Source organism: Trichomycterus rosablanca, chromosome 3 (genome assembly GCF_030014385.1).
Source record: "Trichomycterus rosablanca isolate fTriRos1 chromosome 3, fTriRos1.hap1, whole genome shotgun sequence".
Classification (NCBI taxonomy): domain Eukaryota; kingdom Metazoa; phylum Chordata; class Actinopteri; order Siluriformes; family Trichomycteridae; genus Trichomycterus; species Trichomycterus rosablanca.
The window spans coordinates 46,019,952-46,044,821 of record NC_085990.1 but is presented as its reverse complement, the minus strand read 5'-3'; the positions used below and the strand labels follow the sequence as shown (position 1 = coordinate 46,044,821).

Here is a 24,870-nt window from a genome sequence, read left to right as displayed (position 1 = left end):
AGCTGATAAAATGGACAGTGAGCGTAGAAGCAATGAGGTGGTTTTAATGTTATGTCTGATCAGTGTACATGTGATGGAATCATGAATGGGTATAAAATAAGTATCCACCAAAGGCTCAGCCTTTGCAAGTCACTGAGTTTTTAATCAGTTAAAAATAATTTGTATGCAAGTTTACAAATTAATTAGGTCTTTTACCATCCACCATACATCCACCATCCGCCATGGTCCGGCTTACTTGATGGACTATATAAGTATAACTTATTATTATTACTATTCATAATACTGTGAAAAGATTCAGGGAGTCTGGAGACATTTTTGGACACATTATTTGGACACACTACTTATGTCATTGCAGTTTTGCTTACTAAGCTAACACAGATGGCTTAGGCCAGACCTGGGCATTGTACGGCCCGCGGGCCACATCCGGCCCGCAAGCCATCCCCAACCGGCCCGCATGAGGTTCGAGGCAATTAAAAATTAGATGTAAATAAATGTACATCAAACATGCAATATAACAGGATTGATTTTGACGGGAGCGCTGTCTTTAAATATCCGCAAGTTTTGATTTGCGTATGCGCGTGTGTGCGCGAGTGTATCAGCTTCACCGTAATGCGAACAGAACTGAGTCTGACTAACGGTGAAGTTTTTAACAAGACATGAACTTCTGAATTGTTTATTTACTAAAGTCAGATGTAACGCTGGTTAAGGATCAGAATTTAGGCTCTAAATCGCTGTTACGGTACTAAACAGAGAAATATAAGAACATGAACGATGCAGAGCGTCACACCTGAAGCTTCACTAACTAAACTGCAAAAGCAACAAAGACTTTTTATAAAGTTTAACACATCCAGAACTGAAGCAGTCAGGACCAGCTTTGTGATTTTAAAAAGAATATTAAACAATAACAAAGGACTGAAAAACAAATGAGGTAATTAGACTCCAAACAAAATAGTGTAAAGTTTAAAAACCTGCACATTTTGTTCACATTTGTTTTTGCATTTGTTTGTTTAAATAGTAAAATAATGTTGATGTTTTTACTCTACCTACTTCTAATTTTCTAAATGTAACATCAAAACATTAACAGCTTATTAGAACTGTAAAATTTACTGCTTCTCATAAAGAGTGGACAGTCGTAGCTTAGTGGTTAAGGTACTGGACTAGTAATCAGAAGGTTGCTGGTTCAAGCCCCACCACTGCCAGGTTGCTGCTGTTGGGCTCTTGAGCAAGGCCCTTAACCCTCAATTGCTCAGACTGTATACTGTAACTGTATTGTAAATAAATCGCTTTGGATAATGGCTAAATGCTGAAAATGTAAATGTAAATAAAAAGAGAAAATTAATATTGAGCAGAATTAAGTTCACCTTATTGGTCCGGCCCTCCACAACAGTCCCAGTTTCTTATGTGGCCCCTTGGAAAATTTAATTGCCCACCCCTGGCTTAGGCCATTCATACCGATTGGCTGAGGCGGCACAACCCGCTTGCATGCCAGCTAACATCTAACATCAATGGTTAAATTGTCACTCACAAACCTGAAATTGCAAATAAATTACACTTGTACATATTGTACAATTATACTAATTTAAAAAAAATCAATGTGAATTTATTAACATTTTTAAAAAAGCCTGTTTGTTGCGCCATATTTGTCTGCCATATTTGTAAGGAAATATGTGCCATATTTCCACTAAGGAAGAATTGGATGCTCCCTCGTTATTCAGTTAGATTATAGATCTGAAATAAGGCACCTTAGTAGGCAGCATATTAAGGTATCTAGGAATTTAGACATGCTTCTTCTCGAGAGCGAGTGTAGGATGACATAAACTGCTGTATATGTAGAGCGCTCACTAGGATTTCAGACAGACCCGTGGTACGGGGTTTCATTACTACTCACAGTATGGGTGATTTGTATATGTGTGAAGGTTCTATTGACACAGGCATATATTGGGATTTTACAGAGACATTTCAATGTCGTCTTTTGGCAGGTCCACGGTGATTTTAGTTACAACAGCATGGCCTCATACCCACAGAGAGTGCATGTGCTTGACTCTGTTGCACTTTGAACAATTGTAATAAACTTTATCTGACTGCTTTTTAAATTGAGGTGCTATACACACAGGTCTGCACATCATATGCTGTATGTTGTTTTTCTTGCGATGTTTTGCCACTTTTTGCCTGGCCACCCTCTTCCAAAAGCTACCCGCATTGGGTCTTTTTCCACTTCTTGTAATCATCTTCAGCTCCTGGACTTTGACTTGCAGATGCTGGGTTATTAAACTGATGAATATTAAGGTCATTGCTTGTTTCTCTGTTGCAGGTCGGCCGTACCGCGGGAAGCCGAGCGATATGTGGGCTCTCGGTGTGGTACTGTTCACCATGCTCTACGGCCAGTTTCCCTTTTACGACAGCATACCTCAGGAGCTCTTCCGCAAGATCAAAGCTGCAGAGTACTCCATTCCAGAGTGAGTGCTGCACACATGCACCTCAGATACTGTTCACCTCATCACAAATCTGACATGAGTATTTACAGCAGAAATGGAGCCCTCGGTGTAAACAGGGTTGCCAGGTTGTGTTGGGTACATGTTGTTATATAGGTCCATTTAGGGCTATTTTAGGCATCATAAGACTGCCATTCATTGGATGATATTCAAAAGAAGATATTTGGAGCGTTCTCTGCACAGTAGTAAAATTAAAATTGCATTTATGGGCCAAAGTGTGCCAAAGGTATCTTAATCTATTTGAAACCTATTTAGAGTTGAAAAATCACAATCATGCTGGGTAACACTAAATACTATGCTAATACCTGCACACTATTTTAGTACAATCAGTTTAACGGCTATGCCATGTATGGCCCACCACCCAAATGATATTCTTTAATGGTGCTTCCTTTCATTGATGGAATGGGTGGAAGATGACTAGATGGCAGATATGCTACAGTTAGCAATGACATACCTGCAAAGTGCACAAGCATGGTGGATATATTGTGACCCAATGACTAATAAGTGAAAGTACAAAGTTAGTGTACCTGCATTACAAACTACACATTACAAAGTGTGTATAATCAGCATTTCTGTGTTTGTGCTCTTGTGCAGAGACGGGCGCGTGTCAGAAAGCACAGTGTGTTTGATACGCAAGTTGTTGGTGCTAGATCCCCAGCAGAGGCTTACTGCAGCAGAGGTGCTGGAGTCTCTCGGTGGCATCATTGCCTCCTGGTGAGTAAAATCAAATCAAATCCGATATCAGAGCAAATAGAAACCAGTGTGATTCACAGCAACTTGACTCAGTCAAGCTCATGTATGATATTCAGTCACTTCTATTGGGTAATGTTTCAATAGATCTGTGGTATTGATTTTCTTGTGGACCTCTGTTTTTAGGCAATCTGTTTCATCCCTAAGTGGACCTCTGCAGGTAGTACCGGACATAGACGATCAGCTTAACCAGCCAGAGCATCTGCAAGAGGTCAGTGCCTAAAGTAACGTTAAATAGAGAAGGTGGGATAGTGGTTGTGGCCTAACAGCCTAGCTATTGCCAGTCACCTCCAAGTCAATCAGAGCTTGGTTAAGAAATCAGTCCTAGAATACCCTGGAAAACCCGAGAGTGGCCTTTTCCATCGTCACATTTAAATCCTATAGAAAATCTTTGTTGGAACTTAAAAACAGCAGTCGCAGCATTAAAGCATTTAAACCTTATTGACAGCTACAAAGAAATCTTTACCTCAGTCCCACCCAAAAAAACTGCTTAAATTCTTAGAAGCACTAGGACTTAAATACACCCAAATGTCAATGCCAAACCAAGAATTCACCAGGGACGACGCATAGATCAAGTCGTATACACAAGGTGCCGAATCGGCCATGCCAGAATAACCCATTAACACCTGGTAAAAGGAGAAAACCCCCCAACCTGTGAAATCTGCCAAACACCTGTAACAATAAAACATATTCTGATGGAATGCCCCAAGTACACCAAGGAAAGAGAACCAAGTGCCTAAAACCATAAAAGAACAGTCTTAACCTACCTCAGCCATAAAAATAAAGATGAAAATATAAAATGGACCAAAATATAAAGACCGATACATGCAGTGGAGTTCAAAAAAATAGCAGTGATTTTAAAAAAGCGAATAAAGCACAAAATCATTATAATAACTTTTATTTCCATAAATGCAAATGCACTGAAAATACTACACTTTCAATTCTAAATCAAAACATTAACAAAATGTAGCCAGTTTGTGTTCATCCTTTACAGAAAATTAAGAAAAATGAATATTAGGCTGTTCAAAATAATAGCAGTGCCAGCATTTTTCTTTAAAAACTCAAAAAATGTATCTATAACATGAAAATTTTTTTTGAGGTTTCACTTTACTTTAAATTACTGAACTAATATTCAGTGGCAGAACAATTGTTTCGGAGATCTGTGATGCATGGAGTCAACCAACTTCTGGCACCTCTGAACAGGTATTCCAGTCCAGGATGATTAGACTACATTCCACAGTTCTTCTGCAATTTTGGGTTTTGCCTAAAAAAAACACGTTTCAGATATCAGCCCACAAGTTCTCTGTGGGATTGAAGTCAGGGGATTGGGCTGGTCACTCTATTACCTCAATCTTGTTTGTCTGTAACCAAGATGTTTTGGGTCATTGTCATGTTGAAACACCCATTTTAAGGACATTTCTTCTTCAACATGGGGCAACATGCTCATCTGCTCAAGTATTCTGATATATTTAAACTGATCCATGATCCCTCGTATGTGATAACTAGGTGTAACACCATGGTATTAAAAACATCCCATATCATCATTTTGTACCACCGTGCTTTACTGTCTTCACAGTGAACTTTGGCTTGAATTCAGTGCTCAGGGGTCGTCTGACATACTGTGTATGACCTAGACCCAAAAAGAACAATTTTGCTTTTACCAGTGCACAAAATGTTGAGCCATTTCTCTTTGGACCAGTTAATGTGTTCCTTGGCAAATGTTAACCCATTCAGGACACGTCTTTTTCTTAACAACGGGACTTTGCAAGGAGTTCTTGCTGGTAAATTGGCTTCATTTAATCATCTTCTGTACTTACTGGTAAATTTAGATGTTCCTTGATCTTTCTGGAGGTGATCATTGACTGAGTATTTGCTATTTTGGCTAATCTTCGATCCAATTGAACAGTAGTTCCACGCTTCCTTCCGCTTCAGGTTTTGGTTGTCACTTCAAGGCATTTGAGATCATTTTAGATGAGCAGGCTATAATTTACTGCACTTTTCTGTATGTTTTTTCTCTCTACTATCAACTTTTTAATCAAAGTACGCTGTTCATCAGAACAATGTCTGGAACAACTCATTTTACCCAGTATTTCAAAGGGAAATGCGCTATGACCAACCTGTGCAACATTTGCCCCCCTCCTACATTAAATAAGGGCCAAAACTGACACCCGTTCTTCTGCAGAATGAATGACTTCACCAATTGAACTCCTCACTGCTATTATTTTGAACAAGCCCCTTTCAATCAATGCTTCGATTACTCAGAATGAGTGGGATGCATGTCCTAATTGTTGGGTTTGTTTTGTTTTCATTACTCTTCTACACTTTCAAGTAAATTTTTTGCTATGTAGAAATATCACTTCTACTAAAAACAGTGATTTATCAGGTTAATGGTGTTGGACTGCTATTTTTTTGAACACCACTGTAATGCCTATTGTTGCCATTAAATGACACGTGTTAAACATGGTGTTAAAATCCAAACAAACACTAGGACTTAAACATCATACAAGATATGAAAAAATCAACTAAACTCTACACCATCACAGTTACTCAAACACCCTAATCCTTTTTATGAATTCCTATAAAGAAACATATCAACCCCCACTTTAAGAATCGAATAAACAAACCTCTGGAACCTGGAAGCTTTTGCATGAGAAGAATGGGCAAAGATTCCACAAAAGAAGAGGAAGAAGCCTAAAACACTTATTAGAGATTAGCAGGCGGAACAAGGTGTGAATAATAATGCACATAGACGTTTGGGCAGTTGTAGCCTAGCGGTTAAGGTACTGAACTAGTAACCAAAAGGTTGCCGGTTCAAGTCCCACCACTGCCAGGTTGCCATTGTTGGGCCCTTGGGCAAGACCCTTAACCCTCAATTGCTCGGACTGTATACTGTCACAATAGTGTAAGTCACTTTGGATAAAAAAAGCGTCTGCTAAATGCTGAAAATGTAAATGTTTGTCTAGGGAACTAGATGTTTTATTTAAACTCATTGATGTCAGATTGTGTTATCAAAACTGCTTGTATCGATTCATATTCTCTGTTGACTGAGACGTCTTATTTATTTTCATTAAATTCTATCACCATAATGCCTTTTAAGCTTGGAGAGATTAAACATTTCCAATTGCAATTGTCCCGTGATTCTCTGTGCATGCTGAGGCTCTCTGTAAGAATCTGCTGCTAACTGGTGTAAAGTACACAGCAGCTTCACATGTCAGAGGATGCATGTACTAGACTTTGGCCCTGCTCAGACAGTAAGGGTGTTGTTCAAGCTGTTGGAAGATACCCCAAAATTGGTCTAGTGTAATAGAAATAGAAATAATGTGTATCGACCTACCGCTTCCAACCACCAGGCTAATCTGCACCTGATAACCAAAACAAATGTCACAAGTTGCTTGAAATATCATATTTCTGCCAGGCAGGACCTCCTCCTTTCATTATTTATATTGCATAGATGTAACATGTCCATTGTACTGCATTTACGTACTTATGTCTGTGCTGCCATATGGCTAAATCCTGCTGTCTCTGTGCTCGTCAGGTCAAGATGACGGAGGAGTCGTCTCAGTACGAGTTTGAGAACTACATGCGCCAGCAACTGCTGCTGGCCGAAGAGAAGAACACTATTCACGAGGCCAAAAACTTCCTAAGCAAGAGGCCGTTTAGCAGCGTGCCTCCTGTAAGGCGCCTGGGTCACGATGCTCAACCCGTCAGCCCCTTGGACGCGGACATACTCGCCCAGCGCTTCCTCAGGAAGTAGTGGACCGCAGCGCACGGGCCGGGCCATGCAGCCGGGCTCGTGCGTCTGCTGGACCTCGAGAGACCTTGGAGCAGGTATTTCTCATCTGCTCCTCTTGCTGTTTAAGGAGCCTGACTCTGATCGAGCGACACACACAAGAGGTGTGGCTTCTGAGCCCCTACCATCCCCTTTTCCTTTTACTCTGCCATACAGACATTAGCAGCAATACAGGAGCTGAATCATGTAGCAAATGGGTGCAAACACACACACACACCATAGAACACATCACAGTACATTATACACACAGACCCTCAGTCCCTGTTTTCTACTCTCTCAGCTTCTTTCATGGGAACAGCTCAGATCAGCAGACCTCAGTCACCCCTCCGCGTGTCCCCGTGCCATCAACCACAACGATGATCCGTATCACTCATCTAAGTCCACGGTTGCAAATCTACCTCTTAAAAAGTCTGTCTGTTTCTGTCTCCTTTGAACTGTGTTCCTATACAGGTATCCAAATGTGGGCTTATGGCCACAAGCACAGGTGCAGAGCATTATTATTAATATTTAAGTGTAGGCATGTCAAAACCAGCGATTTGTTTTCCCTCAGATTCTGAATAAGCTTTTTACTCTTCCTCCTGTTTAAAAGGTAGCATTTTAAGACCTGATTACCCTCACTAATTTTATTTAATCCTGCCTGCTTTAACCCCACTTAGGACATTGTACTATGACCAAGGTCTTGGTATGCTTTTATAGGCAGCTAGCATTGTACAGCTCAAAGTCTAAATAACAAAAACGGAATGGAAGAGGTCACAGTTGCTTTCTTGCATCTCGCTGCTCTATGTGGTACGATGTTCTTCCTGATCGGCTAAAGATTCTGTAGTATTTTTTGTTCTACTTTTACGCCCAAATGGAACTTCTCACACAAGTTGCCCGATCTAGCAAATGAAACACCTATGATTAGGTAGCTAAGGTTTTCACATTTAAAAAGTGCTGTCCGGAGTAAATGGCTGCGATCATGTCAAACATCGAATGGGAAAATGTTATCTGGTCCTGTGGTGACCTCTGCCAGCATTCCAGCTGCCCTTTGCAAACAAACGGCACTCCAAGTTGTGCGGCGTTTGAGTCTTCATAAACAAGACAGTTTTGGAATCCATGAATAAATGCATTGTGAATTGTTGTAGGCATGTGTTTGTTGGGGTAGATCTTCTGTAAAGCTTGGTAACCATGTATAAATTAGAGTTCTGTGCTAAATTGTCAGAAATTGGAGGTTTGACCAACATTCATAATAAACAAGTAACCCAGGTAAATTCAAATCTTTTTGGTGGAATGCCTCACACATCTGGGGAATTGTAGCCCTTCCACCAACAGCACAATATACAAACCCATAAACATCCCATAACCCACAGTGCATATTATTCATTTGCCACCAATTGCATGAAATGTGAAACCTATTTTGGATGATAAACCTATCTCAACCCAGGTGCTTTATGCAGAATTAATATCCTTAAAATCTGTGAACAAAAAGGCATTTAGTTTGTGCTATTTTTAATTAATTTAAATTTAATCTTCAGTTAAAATCCATTCAGCTTCCTGCAGAGGTGCATCACACTACTGTTCCAAACCCCTTGTATACCCTGTATTTATGGGGTTTGAAGGATTGTGCATCTATCAGAATTGAGAGCTCACCACCATGCGAATGATGAAAGCCACCATGTAGCACTGACTTGCACATGGTTTATATCCAAGTACCTTCAGCAGGAAGTCCAGCTCCGGTTAAGCTTTAACAGTGGGTTTGTATTTATCTGGCATCATTAATATCAGAAGCGAGAGTGCGTATTTGTGAGTATCAGAAATGTCTTTGTGAACGGAGCCTCTTCCGCTTGGCGCTAAAATATCTGCTGCTCTTCAGGTCCAGGTATTGAGGATTGGCAATTGAGAACTAATCTAGAGATACACCCTCACCCACCCTCATGTCATAGGATGTTTATAATCTGGACTGTTTTCAATCCCATTTAAGATTACTGTGTGTACAATGCAGCCGCTGAAAACAATGCCATAGAGAGCGATTTTAGCAGTCAGGGGTAAATATCTACTTTAGTTGGTCTGGTATATTAGTTAACAGGTGGCATCAGCTTTTGAACCTGTGACCTAGCTGGGCTGGTTTAATATTAGGTTAAAAAGATAATCCAGTACTGTATGTCTTAGCTTCTCACCAGTGGTTTATTTTTTTAAATAATTTTTTGTCCCCGCATCGTTTTAAAGCCTAAAGCAAATCAGCAGGTAGCATGAGTGAAACTGCTTGGCTTTTCTTGTTTTTGTTGTTTTTTATTTATTCACTGTGTATAAATGATCTTATGTATTATTTGAACATCACATTTGTCCTGGTAAAGTGTGAAGTACCAGAACATCACATCATCTAATTCTGTAGTATTGCTGTGACCCACTTCCAGTAATGTACCCCCACCCCAACCGCCTCTTTGAAGGTTTATTTCCTTTTTTTTTTGTCTTGAGTAAGCATCATCACAAGCCTTGATGGTTCATTAAGCTACATTAATTATGAGACTTTGCATAGCTATATTTTTAAACAAATCTAATATCACATTTAGGAACTGTATAGAATTCAACACACTCTGGCCAGTGTGCATATACCATCAGTACCAGTAGGCTGCCATTAAGAATGCACCAGTGCATCAACACGACTAGTATTTATCAAAATATTGTTGCCACCTCCATTAAAAAGCATTACTCTGCTCCCACATAACTGTGAATATTTTGGATATAATGCAGTATTGTATTAGATGGCATGTGTGACAGTTTGTGTAAGTGCCAGAATTATTCAGGGGGTAATTCATAAGTGCTAGATCCCCTTTTAAAAACTTGATGTTATTGTACCCATTAATCACAGGCAGAAAGATAACATAGTTTCCCAGTATCATCTTACTATAAACCTGTAGGTTTACAGTGTGAGTGGTTATATACTGTAGTCAGTGCCCAAACCTAGGCCGCTATCCTTGTGAAATTACCCACTTCAGTGTCTAAATTGTTAACTGCGTAGATTTAAAAAAAAAAAAATGGTAGCTTGGCATCCGAATTGCATCTCACCTATGTTAAGCTACGTTCATACATCAAGTAATTATTGCATGACTTGGACTTGCAAGACATGCCACAAGATCTCCGCAGCTGTAGATGTTGAAAAATGAAGTTATAGTCCAGTTAAAATACACTAAAAACAGAAGCAGTGATTACTTGGGAGATTTTTATTTTAAAATGATTTATTTTCTCCTGCCCTAAAATCCTTTGCTAACTGGAAAAAAAGGTGTAGAATGAAATAATGGTGAAATTAGACAGAAGCCTAAGTGTTTGGTGTTGTAAGCTGCTTGTTTGGATAGAAATCATAGAAGAACTGGGTAATTGTACAGAGATGAAAACAAATTTGTATAAATGACATATTTTTGTACTTCATAAAATCTCTACATGCATGTCAGCAATAAAACTTTGATATGGAAAAATTGGGCTTCCTTGATTATTGAGTGTGAATGTGTGTATGTGGTAAATATAGCTGTGGTATTCATCTCAGGCATTTATGATATTTAATTTCATTTCTTTATACACCGATCAGCCATAACATTAAAACCACCTCCTTGTTTCTACACACATTGTTCATTTTATCGGCTTCACTTACCATACAGTGGTGTTCAAAAAAATAGCAGTGACTTTAAAAAAGTGAATAAAGCACAAAATCATTATAATAACTTTTATTTCCATAAATGCAAACGCACTGAAAATACTACACTTTCAATTCTAAATCAAAACATTAACTAAATGTAGCCAGTTTGTGTTCATCCTTTACAGAAAGTTAAGAAAAATGAATATTAGGCTGTTCAAAATAATAGCAGTGCAGCATTTTTCTTTCAAAACTCAAAAAATTTATCTATAACATGAAAAAATGTTTGAGGTTTCACTTTACTTTAAATTACTGAACTAATATTTAGTGGCATAACAATTGTTTCCGAGATCTGTGTTGCATGGAGTCGACCAACTTCTGGCACCTCTGAATAGGTATTCCAGTCCAGGATGATTAGACTACATTCCACAGTTCTTCTGCACTTTTGGGTTTTGCCTCAAAAAAACGTGTTTCAGATTTTAGCCCACAAGTTCTCTCTGGGATTGAGGTCAGGAGATTGGGCTGGCCACTCTATTACCTCAATCTTGTTGGTCTGTAACCAAGATGTTTTGGGTCATTGTCATGTTGAAACACCCATTTTAAGGACATTTCTTCTTCGACATAGGGCAACATGATCTCCTCAAGTATTCTGATATATTTAAACTGATCCATGATCCCTCGTATGTGATAAATAGGCGTAACACCATGGTATGAGAAACATCCCCATATCATCATTTTGTACCACCATGCTTTACTGTCTTCACAGTGAACTTTGGCTTGAATTTAGTGCTCGAGGGTCGTCTGACATACTGTCTACGTCCACTAGACCCAAAAAGAACATTTTTGCTTTCACCAGTCCACAAATGTTGAGCCATTTCTCTTTGGACCAGTCAATGTGTTCCTTGGCAGATTCGAACCCATTCAGGAAACGTCTTTTTCTTAACAACGGGACTTTGCAGGAGTGTTTGCTGGTAAATTGGCTGGTGATCACTGGCTGAGCCTTTGCCATTCTGGCTATTCTCTGATCCAATTGAACAGTAGTTCCACGCTTCCTTCTGCGTCTTTCAGGTTTTGGTTGTCACTTCAAGGCATTTGAGATCATTTTAGATGAGCAGGCTATAATTTGCTGCACTTCTCTGTATGTTTTTTCCCTCTACAATCAACTTTTTAATCAAAGTACGCTGTTCATCAGAACAATGTCTGGAACAACCCATTTTACCCAGTATTTCAAAAGGAAATGTGCTATGACCAAGCTGTGCAACATTTGCCCCCCTCCTAAATTAAATAAGGGCCAAAATTGACACCCGTTCTTCTGCAGAATGAATGACTTCACCAATTGAACTCCTCACTGCTATTATTTTGAACAACCCCCTTTCAATCAATGCTTCGATTAGAATGAGCAGCATGCAAGTCCTAATTGTTGGGTTTGTTTTGTTTTCATTACTCTACTACACTTTCAAGTGAATTGTTTGCTATGTAGAAATAGCATTTCTACTAAAAACAGTGATTTATCAAGTTAATGGTGTTGGACTGCTATTTTTTTGAACACCACTGTATAGGAGCACTTTGTAGTTCTACAATTACTGACTGTAGTCCATCTGTTTCTCTACATGCTTTGTTAACCCCCTTTCATGCTGTTCCTTAATGGTCAGGACTCTCCCAGGACCACCACAGAGCAGGTATTATTTAGATGGTGGATCATTCTCAGCACTGCAGTGACACTGACATGGTGGTGGTGTGTTAGTGTGTGTTGTGCTGGTATGAGTGGATCAGACACAGCAGCGCTGCTGGAGTTTTTAAACACCTCACTGTCACTGCTGGACTGAGAATAGTCCACCAACCAAAAATATATCCAGCCAACAGCGCCCCATGGGCAGCATCCTGTAACCACTGATGAAGGTCTAGAAGATGACCAACCCAAACAAAAGCAACAGACACTAACACACCACCACCATGTCAGTGTCACTGCAGTGCTAAGAATGATCCACCACCTAAATAATACCTGCTCTGTGGTGGTCCTTTGGGGGTCCTGACCATTGAGGAACAGGGTGAAAGCAGGCTAAAAAAAAGTATGCAGAGAAACAGATGGACTACAGTCAGTAATTGTAGAACTACAAAGTGCTTCTCTATGGTAAGTGGAGCTGATAAAATGGACAGTGAGTGTAGAAACAAGGAGGTGGTTTTAATGTTATGGCTGACCGGTGTATATTCAAAGCGGTTTATAAATAACGGGGTAAATGTGGGCCTTTACTCTCTAACAGACAATACAGAACAGTAGTTAGATCTCAGTGGTTACGGTTATCAAATGGGTTTTTAATTGCATATAAAGCACTACATGGGTTATGAAAAGAAGCTGTATTTCATTGTACTGTACACTTGTATATATGACAAAAGCATCCCATCTACTCTAGATTATCATTAGATTGTGATGTAGACTGTTATATCACACACTATTTGAAGAGAAATTGTATGTAAAGGAGACATTTGAGATTCCGCCTAAACTGTAAAATAAATACTCATGCATTAGGAGACGTTGGAAATCACAGATCACATTTAGTAAATAATAGAAAACCATTTACATTAAACGAATGGTTCCATGTGCTGCACAGCCCCAGGGTTCTTATTCTTGTTCTCTGTGGTTGAGTACTTTGCCATGTTCTCTATGGCTTTGTGGGTTCCCTCTAGGTATTCCTGTTTTCTTCCACCTTCCAAATATGCAGAAGGTTGATTTGCTTCCAATGGTTCCATCATGTGAATAGGTATGTAAGGGAAGGAGGAGGATTGGGCCCTTATACAATGGATTGTCACTGGTTGAGGAGAAATTAATGCATGAATGGATTTACTATTATTGACTTTTAGTATTGCTTGTATTTTTACTGCATATTTCATTTATAGGGCAGTTGTAGCCTAGTGGTTAAGGTACTGGACTAGTAATCAGAAGGTTGCCAGTTCAAGCCTCACCTCTGCCAGGTTGCAGCTGTTGGGCCCTTGAGCATGGCCCTTAACCCTCAACCTTAAATTTGATCTCTACACATTTAAAACAAGCTTTTTTGTGTATTTTAAATAACAATTTAAGGCCTCACAGCAAGAAGGTCCTGGGTTCGATCCCCAGGTGGGGTGGTCCGCGTCCTTTCTGTGTGGAGTTTGCATGTTCTCCCCGTGTCTGCGTGGGTTAACTCCGGGTGCTCCGGTTTCCTCCCACAGTCCAAAGACATGCAAGTGAGGTGAATTGGAGATACTAAATTGTCCATGACTGTGTTCCATATAACCTTGTGAACTGATGAACCTTGACCGTTCCTGTCATGAATGTAACCAAAAGTGTAAAACATGATGTTAAAATCCTAATAAACAAACAATAAATAACAATGCCTATCCCCAGTCAAAAGCAAATTAAAGGTCTGTGACAGCTGTAGATTTACCACCTTAAATCTTTTAATATGACAATTTTAACACAAAGATTTACAGAACTGCCTAAACTTAGTGGAGAAATTATAAACACAGGACAGAAAAAGGTAAAACATTGGAGAAAATTACAGCTACTACAAATCTAGAAAGGTTTTTGTGAATGCCCGACTTCAAATGTGATGGTTCCTGATTTCCACTCTCATTTCCTATGAGCTGGTTGTTTTTATTGTTGATGCACAGGCTGTGTACTAAAGCAAATCAGTGCTTTTGGTTTTAAAATGTTATGTAAGCCAACATGGTAAGTCTCTGATGAACTCTTGAGAATGATTGTTGTAAATATATCAACATGTAGGATTTTTGGTTTTTGCCCTGATTGTCTGCAGGGGTCTGTTTGTTTATTTATGGTATCATTTAGTTACGGTTTAGGTCCCATACTTTAGCGGAATGCTGAAGATTCACTGGATAAAATAATGGTACTACTATGTTTTTATTGTGTTTTCTGACCTTTCCTTAGTTCATGAGCTAAATCAAAAGTGTTTAAAGAAAAAAAAACTGTAGGACAGTTGGGCCTTCAGGAGTGATGTAATAATGCAATCTGGTACACTATTGATTTAGACAGAATTGAAAGGTCAAGATAGAAACCAAATTACAAACTCCAAGGAGGGTGGCACGGTTTCTAAGTGGGTAGCACTGCAAGGAGGTCCTGGGTTCGATCCCCAGGTGGGGTGGGCCGGGTCCTTTCTGTGTGGTTTGCATGTTCTCCCCGTGTCTGTGTGGGTTTCCTCCGGGAGCTCCGGTTTCCTCCCACAGTCCAAAGACATGCAAGTGAGGTAAATTGGAGATATGAAATTGTCCAGGACTGTGTTCGATACAACCTCGTAAACTGAAGAATCTTGTGTAATGAGTAACTACCGTTCCTGTCATGGATGTAACCAAAGTGTTATAAACAAACAAACAAACTCCAAGGACCAGTCTGTGGATCAAATATTGGCAAGGCATTAATCAAAGCAAGGATATAAAACAAGTAAAAAATTTTGTTCCCAGGACCACAGGATTAAGCATGGCACAATCTTTGATCTGTCTAGATTTGACCGTGGGCAACCAGGCAAGAAGTGCCTTGGAAAGAGTTTTGGGGTTGATGAATGCAGGCAAGTGCAAGCAATTTTTTAAGAAACCCTCCCCCAGAGTGCACACACACATTCTTCCTGTGGTGACAGTTTACAACATGACAATCACCCAAAGCATATAGCCAAAACATCACTGAACTGCCAAGTGTCTGTCTGAATGTCCTTGAGTGACCCAGATTTGAACCCCATCAACCATCTAGCTCACAAAAGCCTGCCATCCAGTTCAAACTACATGTCACTATCATGAGTGAATAATTATACATTGATTTGTAAAAAATCTCAATTAAATCTATATTACATTTACGGCATTTAGCAGACACCTTTATCCAAAGCGACTTACATTACAGTTACAGTATACAGTCTGAGCAACTGAGGGTTAAGGGCCTTGCTCAAGGGCCCAACAGCAGCAACCTGGCAGTGGTGGGGCTTGAACCAATGACCTTCTGGTTACTAGTCCAGTACCTTAACCACTAGGCTACAACTTGCCCTACAACTTAAATTAAATCCACAACACAAAGTGTGCAAAATTGAATAGGTCTGAATACTTAATGAACTCACTGTAAGTAAAATAGACCAAATGAATATTCACATAAGCATGAGTGTCAATACATACACTTCTCAGCCATAACATTAAAACCACCTCCTTGTTTCTACACTCACTGTCCATTTTATCAGCTCCACTTACCATATAGAAGCACTTTGTAGTTCTACAATTACTGACTGTAGTCCATCTGTTCTGCATGCTTTGTTAACCCCCTTCAATGCTGTTCTTCAATGATCAGGACCACTACAGTATGGTATTATTTGGGTGGTGGATCATTCTCAGCACTGCAGTGACATTGACATGGTGGTGGTGTGTTAGTGTGTGTTGTGCTGGTATGAATGGATAAGACACAGGAGCCCTGATGGGAGTTTTTTTAAACACCTCACTTTCACTGCTGGACTGAGAATAGTCCACCAATCAAAAATACATCCAGCCAACAGCGTCCCGTGGGCAGTGACCTGTGACCACTGATGAAGGTCTAGAAGATGACCAACTCAAACAGCAGCAATAGACGAGCGATCGTCTCTGACTTTACATCTACAAGCTGGACCAACTAGGTAGGAGTGTCTAATATAGTGGACAGTGAGTGGACACGGTATTTAAAAACTCCAGCAGCGCTGCTGTGTCTGATCCACTCATACCAGCACCATGTCAGTGTCACTGCAGTGCTGAGATTGATCCACCACCTAAATAATACCTGCTCTGTAGTGGTCTTGTGGGGGTCCTGACCATTGAAGAACAGCATGAAAGTGGGCTAACAAAGCATGCAGAAAAACAGATGGACTACAGTCAGTAATTGTAGAACTACAAAGTGCTTCTATATGGTAAGTGGAGCTGATAAAATGGACAGTGAGTGTAGAAACAAGGAGGTGGTTTTAATGTTATGGCTGATCGGTGTAGCGAGTGTCTAAATTTAGTTAGGGTAGGGAAGGCCCCGTCCCGAGTAAGCATGACTGTGCTAATGTGTAAAGACATAATTGGACAATTTTGTTGTTAAACTCCAGTGGCCTCCATGAGTCGTTGGCCGTAAACTGTGGGTTCACAGCGCCCTCTAGATATACATGGACTATGTGTAATACATAATAAAATCCATAAAGGCTCGTTGCTTCCATCTAGAGGAGGAGAAAAAGACAGCAGTCATGTTGACGTCTCAAAAATTGACTTTTCAGAATGTCGTCGGTTTAAGTTTAAGCTCTTTTGTCTTTAAATATTGACACCTGATCTCAAAATATTAGATTTGTCCTTATATTGACTTTAAAAATACTTAAAATGAAAAAAAAAATGAGAATGAGTACAAGTTTGTGTATATTTAAAGTAGATAAAGACAATTTAACACACACACACACACACAGACACAGACAATTCAGTGGTGACACGGTGGCTAAGTGGGTAGCACTGTCGCCTCACAGCAGGAGGTCCTGGGTTCGATCCCCAGGTGGAGCGGTCCGCGTCCTTTCTGTGTGGAGTTTGCATGTTCTCCCCGTGTCTGCGTGGGTTTCCTCCGGGTGCGCCGGTTTCCTCCCACAGTCCAAAGACATGCAAGTAAGGTGAATTGGAGATATGAAATTGTTCATGACTGTGTTTGATATGACCTTGTGTAATGAGTAACTACCATTCCTGTCATGAATGTAACCAAAGTGTAAAACATGACGTTAAAATCCTAATGAACAGACAATTCAGACCCATATGGGTTTTATTTCTACATTTTAATGTTGTGGATATAACTGCCATTTAAATTTTTTATAAACACTAAAAACTATTATACACAAAAGTATTCAGACCCTTTGGCAGTTCAAGGTGTGTTTAAAACTCAGATGGATGCCACATTTTGCAAATTGAAATGACTGGGCATAGTTTGTAAAGGCCTTTAAGTCCAAAGAACTGTCTATGTATCGGGCGGCTTGGTGGCTCGTCGGTGGGTAGCACTGTCGTCTCACAGCAGCTGTCTGGATCTCTGCACGAAGATTTCTATTTTATTTAGGCATTTTCTCCCATTTTGTTCCAATTAATCAGAATACTTTATTGATCCCAGAGGGAAATTGCAGAACAGAGGGAATTAAGGACAGTCAATTTGTCTTCCGCTGCTGGGGGATCCCTGATTGCAGTCGAGGTGGATGTATTGCTGCTCATGCCTCCTCCGACACGCGTGCAGTCTTTAGCAGAACCCTTTTTCACCTATGCACTCTGCTCAGGCGCCTCTCTATCTGCTAATCAGTATCCTTACACAGCGGTTGAAGACCCCACCTTCATAGTCTGGTCATCCCGCCCTAGCAGAACCGTGTCTGCTGCAGGCACTGCCAATTATGCCCTAGATGGCGCCCAGCCAATCGGTGGCAACGCCGAGTTTCGAACCAAGGAGTTCAGAATGTCGGTTCTGGTGTGCTAGCAGAATATCCCACTGCGTCACCTGGGCACTCTGCACAAAGAATAAAATATAATATAAAAATTACTATATATAAAAAGGTATCTATCTATCTATTAATATATATATATATATATATATATATATATATATACTGTATATATATATATATATATATATTTAATAATAATAATAATAATAATAAATAAAACCAATGTGACTAAATCACGATTTACTTTTTTTTTTTTTTTTTTTTTTTTGTAGATGTGTTCAAGTGTTCAAGTGTTTTTCAGTTTGTACCAGTCCCACTGTTACATGTTCTAAGCAGTCAGGCAGGGTTTCAATATCAGATGAAAAAAATATTTACCAACGACAAACATGCTGATGACTGCAGGCATGACTCAGACATGTAACTGAAACGCCACATATCTCAGCAAATGAGCCACAGTTTGCTGACTGATCATGACAAATGAAGAAAAAAATTAACTGTAGAAAACTCTCCAGCTGTGATCTTTGTACTGTGTGGGTGGACCAGTGAACAAACATGTGCTTCCTCTGGAAAGCCTGACCAGACTAGTACCAAAGTCATATGTTCTTTCTTTACTGGCAGAGTCAGTACTCACTGCTTCAAAAGGGAAGAACTGTTTCCCCAGTGCAATCATATCAAATGCGTTTGTAGTGTTTAGTTCTCAGCTTCTAGCTCCTAGTGTTAAGTCTTGCAGTGGTATGATATCTAAGCTGCCAATGTGACCAATTCATGTACAAATGCGTAGATCGTATTATATCACATATCATATACAGTATTATATTATAGTAGCATCAGTCTAGTGGGTGGAGCTTTCTGCTATCAACAGAAAGGTTGTGGGTTCAAATCCTGTCTCTGCCATGCAGCTAATGTTAAGCCCTTGAGCAAGACCCTTAAGCCTTTTGGCTCAATGGCTGACCCAAACAAGCTCTTATTGCATTTGTAGCCTAGCGGTTAAGCTACTGGACTGGTAATCGAAAGGTCGCTGGTATCAAGCCCCACCACTGCCAGATTGCCACTGTTGGGCCCTTGAGCAAGGCCCTTAACCCCTAATTGCTTACACAGTGTACTGTCACAGTACTGTAAGTCACTTTGGATAAAAGCATCTGCTACGTGCTGAAAATGTAAATGTAATATGCTAAAAACATTTTATTGTAACATACACGTGTATATGTATATATGACAAATAAAGGTATTCTATTCTATTGTATTTTACACTAACTTAACACTTTACTAATTATTTGATAAGCTACACCTAACTTAGTGCAGCCCTAGGCCTATCTGTTGCTCTTTACAGTTTGTAACGCCACTGTCCCCCATGTTAGCTTCATTGACCAATTGATGTTAGGGTGGTTGGGACTTTATTAGAAACACATGCCCTATTAACACTCATGTGTCTATAACCCCAAATCAGAAAAAGTTGGGACAGCATGGAAAATGCAAATAATAAAAAACACAGTCTTCCTTACATTTACTTTGACTTTTATTTGATTGCAGACAGGATGGACCTGAGATATTTCATGTTTTATCTGCTCAACTTCATTTCATTTATTAATAAACATCCATTCCTGCATTTCAAGCCTGCAACACATTCCAAAAAAAGTTGCAATTCCTTTTCACCACACTTAAAAGACGTTTTGGCACAGAGGATACCAAGTGATTTAATGTTTCAGGTTTTATTGTGTCCCATTTCTCCTGCAAACACGTCTTAAGATGTGTAACAGTACGGGGTCGTCGTTGTCGCATTTTCCGTTTCAAAATTCTCCACACATTCTCTATTGGGGACAGGTCAGGACTGCAGGCAGGCCAGTCCAGTACCCGTACACCCATGTGGTTATATCAGCTATTGTTGAGTGTCGATTCTTGATGCAGTGCCGTCTGAGGGATCGAAGATCACGGGTGTTCAGCTTAATCTTGCGCTCTTGGCCTTTACGCACTGAAATTCCTCCTGATTCCTTGAATCGTTTAATGACATTATGCACTGTAGAGGGAGAAATATGCAAATCCCTTCCAATCTTTTTTTGAGGTTCATTGTTTGTTAACAAACAATTGTTAACATTACAATCATTTTCTCATGCATTTGTTGACAAACTGGAGATCCTCTGATCATCTTTGCTCATCAAAGACTCAGCCTTTCCTGGATGCTGTTTTTGTACCAAACCATGATTACAATCACCTGTTGACATCACCTGTTTGAAATCACGTCATTATTTAGTTTTTTCACCTCATTACTAGCCCTAAATTGCCTCTGTCCCAGCTGTTTTTGGAATGTGTTGCAGGCCTGAAATGCAGGAATGAAGGTACAGTATATTAACAAATGAAATGAAGTTGACCAGACAAAACATGGAATATCTTGGGTTCAAACTGTCTGCAATCAAATAAAAGTCAAAGTAAATGTAAGGAACACTGCATTTTCATTTTATTTGCATTTTCCATACTGTCCCAACTTTTTCTGATTTGGGGTTGTACATTTAAAGACTACAGGGTTTTTTCTTCCTCCATAATGTGTGTTAATATTTCTGTAGTCTGTGGGTCTATGTGCCTGTCATTAATTGGTAAGCTGCCCAGGATGTATTTCAGTCTTGCATTCATTGTTTCTGTGTAGGCCTAGGACCCATGGTGACCCAGATCAGGATGTTTACTAAAGATAAAGGACTGAATGAATGTTTTATTTCTAATCTTTGCTTTGACCTAATGGCTTGTTCTGTTCCTGTGTGAACTTTTTGTGGTTAAAATAATATATTATAAAAAAAATTTTTTATTATTTGGATGTCTATATAAAATATAATATAATATGACATAATAGCATATACTATTATAATATATTATTATTATGTTTGATTATAATCTATTAGATTTACTTAATTTAAATAACAGTCCATCTTAAGTAACAGTCAACAGTAACACATGTCTCACACAAGGCACCCATATGCACATAATTGCAAAAATTAGATCAGATTGCACAGTCTTTTATGTTGTTTGATGTTTAACTATTGGCTTCTATCCTAAAATTTCAGATGGTATTTCTTTATATATATATAGCGTGTCCAATTGCCAGTTGCGTCATGCTTCCTCTCCACCAATGCCAATCCCCGCCCTGATTGAGGGGAACGAAGCTAACCCACTCCCCCTCCGACACGTTGGCAGCAGCCGTATGCATCGTCACCTACACTTTGACGAGTGCAATGCGAATCAGCACTGGGTATAGAGAGACACACCCTGACAGCACTCTTTTCCCCATCTCTGTGCAGGCGCCATCAATCAGCCAGCAGAGGTCGTAGTTGCATTAGTTATGAGAGAGTCCCTATCCGGATTAATATCCCACCCCTATCTGAACAACAGGCCAATCGTTGTTCATGTGGTTGCTCAGCCCAGCCGGCAGGCAGAGCCGAGACTCTATACGATGAATTCAGGATCCCAGCTCTGGTGTTCCAGTGTGTGTTTTTACCGCTGCACTACCTGAGCAGTAGATGGTATTTCTTAACACTAAAAAGATTTCCTAAAAATACAGGTATCAAATGATATCAAGTTGATTTTCATTAAATTAGTAGATAACGGTAACAAATTATGTTGTAGTAGCTCCTTAGCTAAGTATGCTGCATTCATTGGAAAAGGAAAATTGAAAAAAATCTTATCAAGTTATTCAGCTGAAGGTAGCACTCCAATGACAAGCAGCACAGTACTTACATTTTTAAGTGCAGACAAATAAAAAAATCTGTTTTTCTTTGACTGTAGTCTTTATAAATGTAACATGAAAGCTTTTGGACTGGTTTAAAGCTGGTGTTTCCATGCCTGAACTTCTCAAAATGAAATTCGTGCTCCAGACCAAGCAACACATAATCCTAACCACTACACTTCCCTTCTGTAGCCACATTAAAAACCAGACCAGTGATGGCTCTTGGTGATTTGATTTAGTGTTGTTGATATGTGGACAGTTTAAAAATGCTTTGTTGAGGGTTGATGATCTGCTGTGAGCTGCCGACATGGGAATTTCCAGCCTACTTGCTCATGTTAGAAAAAAAATTTAGATAATTCAGGATGCATAGAAAAACAAGGAACATTTTATTGAAAGATTTATTTAAATAATTAGCTGTCTGCAGTACCTTTAGGAATAGGAATCCTTTTGATACGTTTATTTAAACAAAGCTTTCTTTGTTACTTTGTGTCATTCAAACCCGCAACCTAGTGTTTTAGGCATATGGCACCAATCGTAACATTAGTCAGTTTGAGAAAAGTCATCCAGAGCACTTACGAAGGTGAGAAAGAATGTGAAGGGGCAGAAGGCAACCTTTGACACAAAAGCCTGAGGGATTATTGTAACTCACCCCCAAATCCAGCGCCATCCCAAATCAAAAACATGTTTAGCACTGATGGGTTTCAGTTGCTCTGACTCCCACTATTCCTGGATTCCAGAGCTCTGAACCTCCTCCGCAGTTAAATACAACTCCAAGTTCAATTTGCAGGAAAAAAACAAACTATAAAAAGGTACTGAATCATTTACACAAACTATGTGCTACCATTTATTGTTTCAGTGACTAATAGTGTTGCCTGTTTGGATGTGCTGCACATTCTATTTATAACTAAAAGAAAAAGAGCAGATTTTGGCAGGATACAGAAATGCCTGAGTGTTTATTTCCTAAATACAGCTGCCCCCCATACAGAGCAGCCAGTCAGGCAAACCTTTTGTGCATGTTTATAAACATATATACTCTGATCAGCCATACCATTAAAACCACCTCCTTGTTTCTACACTCACTGTCCATTTTATCAGCTCCACTTACCATATAGAAGCACTTTGCGGTTCTACAATTACTGACTGTTGTCCATCTGTTTCTCAACATACTTTTTTAGCCTGCTTTCACCTTGTTCTTCACAGAGCAGGTATTATTGAGGTGGTGGATCATTCTCAGCACTGCAGTGACACTGACATGGTGGTGGTGTGTTAGTGTGTGTTACAGTGTGCTGGTCTGAGTGGATCAGACACAGCAGCGCTGCTGGAGTTTTTAAATACCGTGTCCACTCACTGTCCAATCTATTAGACACTCCTACCTAGTTGGTCCACCTTGTAGATGTAAAGTCAGAGATGATCACTCATCTATTGCTGCTGTTTGAGTTGGTCATCTTCTAGACCAGGGGTGTCAAACTCATTTTCACCGAGGGCCACATCAGCATTATTGTGGCCCTCAAAGGGCCGATTGTAACGTATCCTGCTGTGATTGCAGTCTGTTGTTTTTCTTGGAGGCTAAATTCTGCATTTATATTGTCCTACTTTACCACACACACGGCCTCATAACACAAGAGACGCACAAACTTGTTTTCACTTTCATTAAATTTCCTCCTTATGCTTAATTTTCTTAATTATCTTCTTGTACATTTTAGGATCATGTGTAAATATTTCTTAACTTCATCTACTGGCGGGATGTGTCACTTTGCAGGTCACAAAATCAACATGCATTTTGAAAGATGCAGTTTGTTTAGGATTTTACAGTGTATTTTTAAGACAATCATTCTGCCCTCACTAATAGTTTATCCCCCTTTCCCTGCCAGACAGACAGACAGACAGACAGCTCTCTTCAGAATACAGTCGGTTTATTTGCTTCCCAGCTGTGTGATACACTGTGTGCACCAGAATGAAGTAAAAATACAAACAATAAAAACAATAAAGAACTTAATACAGTAAAAGCACACAGCTGTAGTCAAGTGTTACATCTGGTACAATATGAGATTTAACCAAACGTAAAATAGCGCTAAGGAGTTAGCATTTTGTGTAATGATACTAATTGCTATAGTAACAGTAACAATTGTATTTAATTACGGTAAATTTGTAACTAAAGCGCTGTGATATACATTTACAAACAACTGAGAATATAAACGCCACTACTTACAGACGATTCCACATGTCTACTCAGCGAGGTCAAAGTTAGTTGCCATGACTACGATGTCAGCAGTTGCCGGTTAAAGGCGCAGGAGTCCCGTTAAATTATAAGCGCGTCTCTGTAACGACTCGAACCATCACAACAATCATACAGTCGTTTAAGCTCTCGCGGGCCACATAAAATGGCCACAAGGAGGTGGTTTTAATGTCATGGCTGATCAGTGTATATATATATATATATATATATAGAGAGAGAGAGAGAGAGAGACAGAGACATTTTCAAATATTTATATATACTAATGTAAGCTTTGACAATACAAATATGTAAATTTGTCATGTCAATAAAGCAAATTGAATTGAATTGAATTGAGAGAGAGAGAGAGAGAGAGAGAGAGAGTCGAGCATCGGGTAGTGTTGGGGTGGCACAGCTTCAGGAACCCAGGTTTAATCCGGGTTTAATCCTACGGCCAGTCCAGTACCCATACCCTCTTCTTCCGCAGCTATCCCTTTGTAATGTGTGCAGCATGTGGTTTTGCATTGTCTTGTTGAAAAATGCATGGACGTCCCTGGAAAAGATGGCGTCTTGAAGATCTCAATGAACTTTTCTGCATTAATGCTGCCATCACAGAAGTGTAAATTACCTTTGCCAAGGGCACTGACACAGTCCCATACCATGACAGACCCTGGCTTTTGGACTTGTTGCTGATAACAGTCTGGATGTTCCTTTTCGTCTTTGGTCTGGAGCACACGGTGTCCATTTCTTCCAAAAAGAAATCTGGAATCTGGTATCTGGAATACTGATTTTGTGTGACCACAGTACACCTTTCCACTGTGTGATGGTCCATCCCAGATGCCTCAGAGCCCAATGAACTCAATACTTTTGCACAGTAAAG

The 24,870-nt window shown here is 39.7% G+C and overlaps 1 protein-coding gene across 1 annotated transcript in view; it reads left to right on the top strand.

The window, feature by feature from the left end:
• The window catches only part of stk40 (serine/threonine kinase 40), a 36,305-nt gene extending 25,821 nt beyond the window's left edge, over nucleotides 1–10,484 (top strand). Inside the window, exons 8-11 of the mRNA XM_062991389.1 lie at nucleotides 2,312–2,456; nucleotides 3,087–3,206; nucleotides 3,369–3,453; nucleotides 6,778–10,484. Coding sequence (XP_062847459.1) covers nucleotides 2,312–2,456; nucleotides 3,087–3,206; nucleotides 3,369–3,453; nucleotides 6,778–6,996 — 569 coding nt within the window. The 3' untranslated portion in view covers nucleotides 6,997–10,484. The remainder of the gene's footprint in view (nucleotides 1–2,311; nucleotides 2,457–3,086; nucleotides 3,207–3,368; nucleotides 3,454–6,777) is intronic.
• The last annotated feature ends 14,386 nt before the right edge of the window (nucleotides 10,485–24,870 follow it).